This window comes from Tachypleus tridentatus, chromosome 8 (assembly GCF_004210375.1).
Source record: "Tachypleus tridentatus isolate NWPU-2018 chromosome 8, ASM421037v1, whole genome shotgun sequence".
NCBI lineage: Eukaryota > Metazoa > Arthropoda > Merostomata > Xiphosura > Limulidae > Tachypleus > Tachypleus tridentatus.
The window spans coordinates 160,405,907-160,419,124 of NC_134832.1; the positions used below are offsets into that span (position 1 = coordinate 160,405,907).

The 13,218-nt window shown below is 34.7% G+C and overlaps 1 protein-coding gene across 1 annotated transcript; it reads left to right on the forward strand.

The window, feature by feature from the left end:
* The first annotated feature begins 10,569 nt into the window (after positions 1 to 10,569).
* LOC143224069 (neuropeptide S receptor-like) lies at positions 10,570 to 12,442 on the forward strand. Its single transcript, XM_076452533.1, has 2 exons — positions 10,570 to 10,709; positions 11,815 to 12,442. The coding sequence occupies exons 1-2, from the start codon at positions 10,570 to 10,572 to the stop codon at positions 12,440 to 12,442; spliced, it is 768 nt and encodes a 255-aa protein (XP_076308648.1).
* The last annotated feature ends 776 nt before the right edge of the window (positions 12,443 to 13,218 follow it).

The window sequence follows — 13,218 nt, forward strand, 5'->3', positions numbered from 1 at the left end:
ACTATTCGTTGGGAAAAGAGTAGTCAAAGAGTTGGCGGCGGGTGGTGATGACTAGCTGCCTTCCCTCTAGTCTTACACTGCTAAATTAGGGAGGCTAGCTCAGATAGTCCTCGTGTAGCTTTGCGCGAAATTCAAAACAAACTAAATTTGAACCGTGAACGACATTTTATCCACCATGTGTTATTTTTATGTTATTATGAATAAAGATTCTTATGAACTCACGAAATTATTTTTCTCACCAGTTATTTACTTGTGAAACTTTCTATGACTAATTTCACGTTTTTTTATCAGGAGGAAATAAATATAGATCATCCTTGACAACTTCTATTGGTGAATAAAACACGCCATATTCCACTTAAATGTTCATTAAATTCACACACACTCACATAACAAGGCAATTGCTTCTATGACACATGTTCCCACTTTCTGCAGTTATTGCTTTACAATACACGTGTTTTACTTAAGTTCATGGGTCAAGCTTGGCCCTGAGATTAATGTGCTAGATTGGAGGTTCCGTAGCTCACGTTCAGTTATCATCAAAATCAAAATAAAAAACACGCTCCGCACTTTCGAACTTTGGGTGTATTATAAGAGTGACAGTCAGATCCTGCTATACGATCTCAAAGGATTTGTTTGTTATGAATTTCACGCAAAGCTATACGAGAGCTATCTGCGAAAATATTCAATAAAATAATTCCATGATATACAATAATTATATAGATTCATGAGATGTTCTTTATATTTCTTTGAGTTTATGAATACAATTATAATTATGACCATCATTCTACTGAAGACTCGATCACACGAGTGGCAGATTTAATACAATTTGATACCATGATATGTAGAGTCACAAGATGCTCACAATCAACCGCAATACTGCTGTAATGCTAAATTACATTGTAAAAATTACAATGGTAAAAAACCTTAAAGGTTTTATTCAACGTTAAGAAAATTATGGTGTCTACAACAATGGTGCATACGAGAAAATTATTAACCTTTTGTATCAGTCTAAACCTCTTGTTTTTTTAACTTAGTATATATTCTCCTAAGACAGCAAGTATATATATGCATAAAACTATGTTTATACACTTCGTAGACTGAGAAATACGTTATGTTTTCAATGACTTTACATGTTTTAAGTTTCAACGACATTATATATTATATTTTTAACAAATTTGTGTATTATATTTTCACAAATACGACAATACACATTGTACTTTCATATATATCTTTCTTATCTATAGGAAATGTTCGAACAATTTTTTTCCATATATGTCTTATGTAAGCAGCAGGCATTAGGGTTATTACACAATATGAAGTATTATATATAACTTTAAATGTTACATAAAAGATAACATTACTTATCTACGACATAACTTTAAATGTTAAACAAAATATGACAACACTTATCTACGACATAACTTTGGATGTTACATAAGAGATGACATCACTTATCTACGACATAACTTTGAATGTTACATAAGAGATGATATCACTTATCTACGACATAACTTTGGATGTTACATAAGAGATGACATCACTTATCTACGACACAACTTTAAATGTTACATAAGAGATGATATCACTTATCTACGACATAACTTTGGATGTTACATAAGAGATGATATCACTTATCTACGACACAACTTTAAATGTTACATAAGAGATGACATCACTTATCTACGACACAACTTTAAATGTTACATAAGAGATGACATCACTTATCTACAACATAACTTTACATGTTACATAAGAGACGACATCACTTATCTACAGCATAACTTTAAATGTTATATAAGAGATGACATCACTTATCTACAGCATAACATTAAACTTTAGCTAACAGGTTACGTCACCTATCTAACGCAAAGAATTTTTTCAAGTGCCAAACCACTCAAGTATTCGTCTGTGCTGTAGCTACCGCGAGTTTGGAAGCCTAGTTTATAGTGTTAGGATTCCTCAAGTTTACTACTTTGAAATTTGTCCTAGTTTATATTGTTAGGATTCCTCAAGTTTACTACTTTGGAATTTGTCCTAGTTTATATTGTTAGGATTCCTCAAGTTTACTACTTTGAAATTTGTCCTAGTTTATATTGTTAGATTCCTCAAGTTTACTACTTTGAAATTTGTCCTAGTTTATATTGTTAGGATTCCTCAAGTTTACTACTTTGAAATTTGTCCTAGTTTATATTGTTAGGATTCCTCAAGTTTACTACTTTGAAATTTGTCCTAGTTTATATTGTTAGGATTCCTCAAGTTTACTACTTTGAAATTTGTCCTAGTTTATATTGTAGGATGCCTCAAGTTTACTACTTTGAAATTTGTCCCAGTTTATATTGTTAGGATGCCTCAAGTTTACTACTTTTAAATTTGTCCTAGTTTATATTGTTAGGATGCCTCAAGTTTACTACTTTTAAATTTGTCCCAGTTTATATTGTTAGGATGCCTCAAGTTTACTACTTTGAAATTTGTCCTAGTTTATATTGTTAGGATTCCTCAAGTTTACTACTTTGAAATTTGTCCTAGTTTATATTGTTAGGATTCCTCAAGTTTACTACTTTGAAATTTGTCCTGGTTTATATTGTTAGGATGCCTCAAGTTTACTACTTTTAAATTTGTCCTAGTTTATATTGTTAGGATTCCTCAAGTTTACTACTTTTAAATTTGTCCTAGTTTATATTGTTAGGATTCCTCAAGTTTACTACTTTTAAATTTGTCCTAGTTTATATTGTTAGGATTCCTCAAGTTTACTACTTGGAAATTTGTACTACTGTATAGCGTTAGAATTCCTCAAGTTTACTACTTTGAAATTTGTCCTAGTTTATATTGTTAGGATTCCTCAAGTTTACTACTTTGAAATTTGTCCTAGTTTATATTGTTAGGATTCCTCAAGTTTACTACTTTGAAACTTTTCCTAGTGTATAGCGTTAGAATTCCTCAAGTTTACTACTTTGAAATTTGTATTCACGTATGTAAACGAAACAGAAATTACAAACGTTTCGTGTTTTCTCTTGCAAATAAATTCGTTATTTTTTTTCAGCGGTAAAACGTGATTCTGAATCAATCAAATAATGTTAAAACATGTTTGTTTATCTTACTTAGGTAAGAAGTTACGGACATTTTGAAACACAAGACCTAAAGCTGTATAAACCACCACACTACGCTCCAAATAAAGAGCTTAATAAGGTTTTTATTAGTAATTTTAATATTTTACTAACATTTCACTGTTAATTTGGAAGCTTTAAAATAATTTTGTCTTTTCTTAATTCAATATTAATGAAGGGAGAATATCAAATGTAGTTAAACAAGAATGAAAAGCATCGTCATACGGTAGGTTTCATTGCTAAAGGCTGTCATGTCCAAAGCACATCACTCTTCTCCGAGTACTTTCCATCTAGTGTACGTGAACGATTGCTTTTCCACATCCATTTCAATATTATGTTAAGAGTATTTTATTTCTAAAATTGTACAATTTGTTTGAACATTTTACTTACTATTCTACGAGGACAAGGTTTCTGAAATCATTCTGTTTTTTTTTTTTTTAACATGATTTTTATATTACAGTAACTTATTGTTTCTGAGATTATTCTGTTTTATATTTAACACGATATTTAACAATGTGTCAGTAAATGCTTTATGAAATTATTTTCCATTTTAGGTTCGAACGTAATTTTTAACTCACTGCTAGAGAGATTTCTGAATTTTCTCACTAACATAATTTCTTTTTTTCTAATTTCGCGAAAATTACAAGAGGGTTGTCTTCGCTAGCCGTTCCTAATTTGATAGTGTAAGAATAGAGCGAGTGCATTAGTCATTACCACCCACCGCCAAACTCTTGGGCTCCTCTTTTACTAACGAATAGTGGGATTAATCATCACATTATATCGCCTCCATGGCTGAAAGGGCGAACGTGTTTGAAGTGACGGGGATTCGAATTCGCCACCCTCAGATTACGAGGACATGATTTAAACGTAATGATAAAAAAGATTAATGGAGTCAGGAATATACAACATGCTTAACAGCACAGATTCACTTGTTCGACATTGTTCGTACTTTTACCATTTTTCAGTGACGTAGAACTAAATAGTGTATAGAGAATAAATTTGTTGAAAAAAAAATCATTCTAGTATACCAGAGTCACGACTCGATGGCTAAAGATCTTCAGACACTGTTGTGATAATAATGTTTTAAAAAGCGCCCTCTAGCAGTAGTAATTGAACATAATTACAACCTCGTTTTACACGCTTTAACTCAAATCAGAATACCCACAAGCTTTTTCGATTTTTCTTGGGATAAAACTGACTGAATTTCTAAACTCTCCATTAACGAATGATTGAAACGAAAACGCTAATGATTTATGTGATTTTAAACATCAATTGTTAGAGCGTTTAATGACGAATTATTTAAAGGAAAACGCTACATTTACCAACTCCAGATTAAGTTGTTAAAGCTTCTATTGTAGTTTGATATGCTGCCAACCTCAAGCCCTAAAAACATTAGAGAAATATAAATGGTACATGTTGTCCCTTATGACAGTATTCCCGAACAAACTAGACCGAGTTATAAATCATCAGTTGATTTTGTTTGATTTGTTTTGAATTTCGCGCAAAGCCACATGAGGGCTATCTGCGCTAGCCCTCCCTAATTTAGCCGTGTGAGGCTAGAGGGAAGGCAGCTAGTCATCACCACCCACCGCCAACTCTTGGGCTACTCTTTTACCAACGAAAAGTGGGATTGACCGTCATATTATAACGCACCCACGGCTGAAAGGGCGAGCATGTTTGGTGCGACGGGGATTCGAACCCGCGACCCTCAAATGACGAGTCGAACGCCTTAACCTACTTGACCATGCCGGGCCGATCATCTGCTGATAACTGGATGGTATGAAACCAACAATTTTCATCCTTGTTAACCGTAATCCCTAAAATCATCAAAAATATATAACTCGAAATTTTTCGTATCAGCATGACAGATAAGAGAAGTGCTAATACAATTAATACGAATCCCAATATTATTCTGACCTCAATTATTATATTAAAGATCCACCACGATGTTACAGTTCATGTTGATATGACAACCCTTCTTCGTGTTAGTAGCCAGCAGTGTAGCTTTCATTACTAACGACTGTCATGTCCAAAGTACATCACTAATCTCTTAATGCTTTCCATCTATTTGAAGAGGGCGACTGTTTCCCAGCGTCAGTTTCAACAGTTCGATAATACAGAAAACAGATGTTGCATCCGGCGACTTAGCTGGTATGTCTTATTAAAGAATATCTTGAATATCCTACTCATTTTTCCACTGCTTCAGTTATGCGACGGTTTGTCGGAACATATGATTCTAAGCCTTTTCTTGGTAAGCTCGTGCCCTATTGGTCACGTTTCCGAAAGGAAGTCCTTCTTCATTATGCTGCACACTGTTTTCTGGAACAAATGGACGACTTTTGCCAATGACCTTTGTATTCGTCGATTCACAACTGTTACCAGACTTCAGACTTCACTTGGTGTAGTTAGGATACGACTTGTTCTGGTCTCTTTCTGGATGCCCAAGGTGTCCCCTGTTGGTCATTATTCTTTTGTTTTCCAATGACATTGGTTACAAGGTGTGTTCCCGCCTTCGAAAATCTAACTCTCAATCTGTACATATGTTTATGTTCTAAATATATAAATATTTTGATTCTAAAAGGACTGTTGCATGTTCTTCCCGAAAGAGATCAAATTTTTGGCGATGCTACACTATCTACGTAATATTAGATATGTCAAAATATAGTTTTGGTACATCTCGTTCCACAGCGATTTTATATTGACTATGATTGTGGGGTGACTTGCTTGTTGAAATATCCAAAATCATTTTCATAAAACTTATTTGACCCCGTAGTTTGAAACACTAAATTATATGGAAGTAACTATTAAACTCCACACCAAGGACATTTCTATCAAATGTATTAAAACACTAGTAGTAATACCAGGAAAAGAAGCTTAGAGCTTTAGCGTGACAGGTCTAAGTTGTCGAATGCAATAAAGTTCATTAGGGTTAGCGAATATAATGACATTCACGTTTGACTACCGTTGTTTTTCACCTTATTTATTTTAATTGTTCCATAATGAATTTGAAATTAGATTTTAAACAGACATAAAATAAAGCTTACGTTGTCTGTCTACATCAATTTGATCTAAATCGTAACAAACCAATGAAGTTTATCACACTGGTTAGGCTTACCAGGCGTTAATTTATTAAACTGACAATGGTTTTTATGATGGCTGTTATGACTCATGAGTGATTGAAAGTTTACCCTTGTTCATCACGAATGGATTTCTTATTGTAATCCTCCAGTTCCATCATCCATCATCACCTTTTGTGTTGATTAGAGTCAGAATCTTGCTAGTGTTTGTAAAGGAAGAAAGTTGGGTCGCTTTGACTGCTAAGTCCGCTCAATAAAACAGGCTGGCTAACAAATGGTTAGAAGACGTCAATCACAGACGAGGGAAAATAAAACTGAGAAAGATAACTGGGACATATAACTCTTCCTAGAAGTTTATCATAAATAAAGCTTTTGTTCTGTTCCCCTTATATAACGATAGAAAAAAAAACTTTGCTAAAAATAAAAAAATCACATACGTTAACAGTTTTTTATTATTATTTCTTACCGAACGTTTTGTTAAAATCAAAATTGTTTATTATTGTTTAAAGCATACTCGTCAAGAAATAATGATTGGTCATAAAAATATCCATTTCTTGCTTGGTATATAAGAACACATATTTTAATTTTTAGAATACAAAGATACGGTACTTCTGGCTGTAACCTAGTTTGTAAATTTGTTTAGAATACAAAGATACGGTGCTTCCGGCTGTAACCTAGTTTGTAAGTTTGTTTGGAATAGAAAGATACGGTACTTCTGGCTTAAACTAGTTTGTAAGTTTATTTAGAATAGGAATATACGGTACTTCTGGCTGTAACGTATTTTGTAAATTTGTTTAGAATAAAAAGGTACCGTACTTCCAGATGTAACGTTGTTTTAAGTTTATTAAAATAAAAAATAAGGTATTTCTGGCTGTAACCTAGTTTGTAAACTTGTTTAGAATGAAAAGGCACCTTACCTCCATCTGTAACCTAGTTCATAAGTTTGTTTATAATAGAAAAATACGGTACGTTCAGCTGTAACCCTGTTTGTTAGTTTGTTTAGAATATGAAAATATGGTACTTCCTGCTGTAACTTAATTTGTAATTTTTTTAGAATAGAAAGATACGGTACTTCAACTACCAGTTGAATGCCCTAACCACAAGGAAATGACAAGCCAATAATATGTAATAATATATTTTTTAAATTAATGTAGCTTGGTTTCAAAGACCGTACATCTTTAATTAGTGAGGTTTGATATCAAAGGCCGTACTGCCTCAGTTTGGTATCAAAGATTAAACTGACATAGTTTGATATCAAAGATTAAACTGACATAGTTTGATATCAAAGACCGCACTGCCTCAGTTTGCTATCAAAAACCGTACCTCTTTAATTAATGGAGTTTGATATCAAAGACAATACTGCCTTAGTTAGTGTAATTTTAACAAATAATACCAATTTTTGAAACTGTAGTTTACTCTGAAGAAAAATTAACATAATTGGCATTAAAACACCGTACTTTTAAACTTTAAGTTGAAAGTTGACATTACAACACAGTACTTTTATACTTTATCTAAGTTGAAAGTTGACATTAAAACATAGTACTTTTAAACTTTACCTAAATTGAAAGTTGATTTGAAAACATAGCAGTGTTAAACTTTGAGTTGAAAGTTAACATTAAAACATAGCACTTTTAAACTTTAAGTTGAAAGTTGACACTAAAACATAGTACTTTTAAGTTTGTGGCTGATATAAAGAATTAACTTGTTAACCTTATATTAAGAACGTATAACGTTGGTCTTGAAAACTTGTTATACCTTGTTGGCCAAAATCATAAGGCCAATGGACATGAAGAAAAAATATCCATTTTGCGTTGTTAGACTCAACCACTTATTTGAGCAGAGCTACGAAAGATGAAAACAAGAAAAGGGAAAATAAAAATAAAAACTATTTAATAGAGAAAATGTGAACACTATGAAATTAGCCTGAATACTAGCTGGTCAAAATTTTAAGACCATACCAAAAAGAAGTCCTAAACAGGGTAGGAAATGACCAACAAGAGGTATCGGTAGTGAGTTGCACGGCCTTCATTGCGAATAACTAACTGCAAACATTCGCTTTGGCATGATCGATATAAGTGTTTGCAGAAGGCTGGCTGGAATGTTATTCCAAGTGGTGAAGATGGCTTCACGAAGATCATGCACTGTTTGGAGTTGACGTCCATTTCTATAGACTTCCCTTGCCATCCACCCTCAAACATTGTCAATGGAGTTCAGTTTGGGCGAACACGCTGGATGGTCCAAAAGAATCGCGTTATTCGCCATGAAAAAGTCCTTTGTCCTGTGGGCATTGTGGATTGCAGCGTTGTCCTGCTGAAAGATCCAGTCATTTCCACACAAGCGAGAGTCTTCGGTCATTAAGGATGCTCTCTAACATGCCAATGTAGCCAACTGCTGTTTGATGCCCTGTGTAATCTGAAGCTCCATTATTCCATGGAAGGAGAAAGCACCCCAGATCATGATGGAACATTTTCCACTGTGTCGTGTAGAAAATGTCTCTGGTGGGATATCCTTATCGTGCCAGTAATGTTGGAAGCCATCTGAACCATCCAGGTTAATTTTTTTTCTCGTCAGAGAACAAAACTTTGTTCCACTTTTTTACGTCCCATGTTTGGTGCTTCTCAGCAAAGTTTAACTGATCTGTTTCGTGATGTGGAAGGAGGCGTGGCCTTTGAAGACGTTTACGGTTTTTAAAGCCTTTCTCTCGTAGATGCCGTCTTATTGTTCTTGAGCTGCATTCTACCTCCGTAAGGGTCTTAATCTGGTTCGACGATCGGCTTGTGTTTTGCCGGACAACCCGTCGAATCCTCCTGCTCAACGCCCGCGAAATCTTCTTGGGCCGACCATTTTAAATTCTCGTTCCGTATCTCTCAGGGTCGTTTAAGGAATTTGCAACATCAGTTTTACTACACCCAATCTCATCAGCGATGGCACGTTAGGAGACACCTTGCTTTTGCAGCTCGACATTTCTGCCACGTTCAAACTCTGTCAACTCTTTAGCCTTTGCCATGTTTTTACCCAATGTAACACAGGAAATGTCAGTGGGAGATGTTGACACGCTAATGCTTGAACACAAATGACTAAATTTTGTTACGTGTTTACCGATTAACGCTTCATTTCAGTATGGTCTTAAACTTTTGGCTTATTTCACAGTGTTCACATTTTTACTATTAAACACTAAAAAAAAGGTTTTTATTTTCCCTTTTCTTATTTTTATCTTTCGAAGCTCTAGTTAAAAAGTGGTTGAGTCTAACAACACAAAATGTTAAATTTTTCTTTATGTTCATTGGCTTTACGATTTTGGTCAGCATTGTATTGCAAGTTGTATTAAGAACACACTAAGTAGGAGATTAATATTAAAGACACACTTTTTTTTAGAATCAAAGTCATTAAAATAATAATGAAAGTACCAACGTATGGATAGTTTAATATTTATAAATCTTACTTATCGCTGTTCTTAATATCTCAAATGTCTACCACAACGTCACTACACCCGTGTTACTGGGAGATCATACCGCCTGAGCTTAACAACGATTAGTAAGACGCGCACTTGAATTTGAAACTTATTTATTTCGTGAACAATTTGAACCTGGTCTCTTTAGTTCTTACTGGATAATACAAAATCACATCAAATGTTGATAAGTTAAATACACAAAGTGTTTGTCCAATTAGATAGCTTATTTATTTATTTATATTTTTATTCATTTACGGACATTGATGTAAAAATTTACAAGTATTGATATTGATGTTAACATTTACAAGTATTGATATTGATGTTACCATTTACAAGTATTGATATTGGTGTTAACATTTACAAGTATTGATATTGGTGTTAACATTTACAAGTATTGATATTGATGTAAACGTTTAGAATATTAGGAATGAAACTTTTCATCACAGCATGCTAACCATTTTTGGTGGTAAATTTTCAGATTTGTGAATTACACAAAATTACACAATGATTTTCCACTGCGGGTATCGAAACGTGATTTTAGAGTTATAAGCTCACTGACTTACCGCTGAACAACTGTGTGAGTGTTGGTGGTGGCTTCTCATGGCCGGATGGTGAGGGCGCTCGACTCACACTCTGTTTGTTGCAGGTTCGAGACTCCATAACTGATAATGTAATGGTCAATCCCACTATTCTTTGGTACAAGTATAGATCAACAGTTGGCGGTGAGTAGCGTCAATAAGTTGCCTTCTCTCTATCTGTATTTGCTAAGTTAGAAAATACTGACACAGGTAATCTTTCATCAGTTTTGCGCCAAATATAAAACAGAAAAACAACAAAAATTCCCCCTGGGGAGGAGTGGGGGCTCTCTTTGGGTGATAATTTTCTTTTTTTAAGTTGGAGATTGACATAAGAGCTAACGATCAAACGATCCTTATGTATGGACGAACTAGTAGTGTACTTATCCGAGATATCAGTATCACATAGACCACGAGGCTCAATGACTATATATGGATGTTCCAATTATGGTCTTTCTTTCTGTCCGTTTCGAAGCGACATTTCTTCCGCTTCACAAGCAAGGTTTGACAGAAACAACGACGAAGCTTCAGAGGATAACATGACACATTTCTTGTTGTTTGCTTTCAAAACAACCTGAATAACAACTTACGTTTTACGTTCCCGAGGAACCAACCAATTATAATAGTGTAATGACGTAACATGTCATGACTTGTTCGGTTTCTTCACACAGTGAATAAATATCGTTTGCTTTGTTTCGTTTGTTTTTGAATTTCGCACAAAGCTACACGAGGACTATCTGCGCTAGCCGTCCCTAATTTAGCAGTGTAAGACTAGAGGGAAGGCAGCTAGTCATCACCACCCACCGCCAACTCTTGGGTTACTATTTTACCAACGAATAATGGGATTGACCGTCACATTATAACGCCCCCACGGCTGAAAGGGCGAGCATGTTTGGTGCGAGCGGGATACGAACCCTTTAATTGAACTATCTAAGAATACAGTCCCTGACCGTCTGCCTTCTCAGTAACGTTTGTTAATAGTTATAATTTAATTGATTCACATAACGAATAGTATTTTTGTGGTTTGATTTATGAATAATTTCAACATTTCTTTAAAGTTTTAAAATCATTTTTATTTTGAGCAGTCGGTTATCAAGACCAATGTTTTATTTATTTATATTTAAATTATTATTTTAAATGTTGTTACATTACAAGAATATTTTGTTAAATATAAGAATTTCTGTAAAAATGAAGATCGAACGTAAGATAATTTGAATTTAATATCACTTTTCTTCTTCTTTCAGAAACTAAGTAAACAGATTCGAAGAGTTTCTGAGACAGAATAGAGTTCAATGGCACCATATGTAGTTTGAACATTACTCGTGAGGACTGTGGCCAGAAACGAGCAGTTCTTGGTCCGAAATTCCATCATCAGGTGAGAGTCTATACTCTCGTTACCATGATCGTATTCTCTTTACTTGGTAACTCAGCCATGTGTCTGCACATCAAACAGAAGTGGCATCATAGGAGCGCCATCCACGTGCTGTTTCTCAATCTTGCTGTTGCCGATATTTTGGTCACTTTTGTCACCATGTGTTCTCAACTGGTCTGGGAGTTCATGGACCGAGAATGGATTGCTGGTGATCTTTTCTGTCGGACATTTAAAGTCTGCCAAACTTTCACCATGGTTTCTCGAATTACATGCTGTTAGCGATTGCATTAGATCGTCACTCGGCCATAGTATATCCGTTGTTTCGTAATGCTCGCACCAAAGCATTGATTACCAGTGCATGGGTTCTATCTCTGTTGCCATTCTTAATAAATGCCTACATTTTCCAGACTGTCACCTTGTCTGATGGTAAAACATTCTGTGTTGCCAAGTTTTACACTTCCTCTCTGTCCTTCGTTCACAAACAAGTATACATGGCTCTGATTCTTCTAGTAGTGTTTATCCTTCCTATATTGATAATCATTATCTTGTATTCCAGGATAATCTACACTATGTGGACAAGATCTGGAAGTCTGAACCGGTTTCGATCCAGAAAAGAACATTTTATAGATCCGAAACGGAAGGAAAGGAAAACGAAACGTGAATGCCTGAACTCGTCAAACTCGCATATTTCAAGGGCGAAAGTGAAAACGTTAAAAATGACTTTGATTATCGCGTCAACGTTTTTAACCGCGAGCACGCCTTATTTAGTTCAAGAAATCGTTATTGCTTTTGGGAATCCTTCTTTTCTGAACCAGAACCTTGTAGCTTTTTTTGGAATTTTTCAGCCAGTAACAGTGCTTTGAACCCGTACATATACTTTTTGTTTAATTGTAACACTCCATTTGCTGAAAAGATAGCTCGTAGTACTTGTAACTGTTGTCTGCCTGTTTCAACAAAGACAGTAAACGAAAACGAGAAGACGAGTCACGTTTAGCTAGGACATACCACAAACACAGGTGTCAGGGTAATACCACAAACACTGATGTAAGGGTAATACCAAAAACACAAATGTCAGGGTAATACCACAAACACAGATATCAGGGCAATACCACAAACACAGGTGTCAGGGCAATACCACAAACACAGATGTCAGGACAATACAACAAACACAGATGTTAGGGCAATACCACAAACACAGAATTCGTGTACAAAACATTACGTTTGTTTGTTAGAAATTCCTCTACGTTCATTATGATATTTAATGAATGTCATTCATCAACAGGTAGCGCAGCAGTAATTTAATATATAAACAAATGAGCTGATAACAGCTTGAGCACCATTTGAAATATCTCAAGACTTCAGTTGGCGACAGATGTTACAATAGTAGTGTAATGAACAATGAACTGCTGTGTTAGCACTCTACACAATCCGTTTACGGTTACTTGAATATCTTTCAGTTTATTTAAACTTCATTGAAGTGAACTCAAGGTGCAGTTAACATATATAAACAAGACAATAATTAAATTCTTCATTAAAAATAAGGTTAGAGGTAATATGTCAGTTAAGAAGGTCGTTGCTATAGATCATTTAATTTATATTTTAGGGAACTGAGTTCCCATATTGAATTGTTTATGTAATT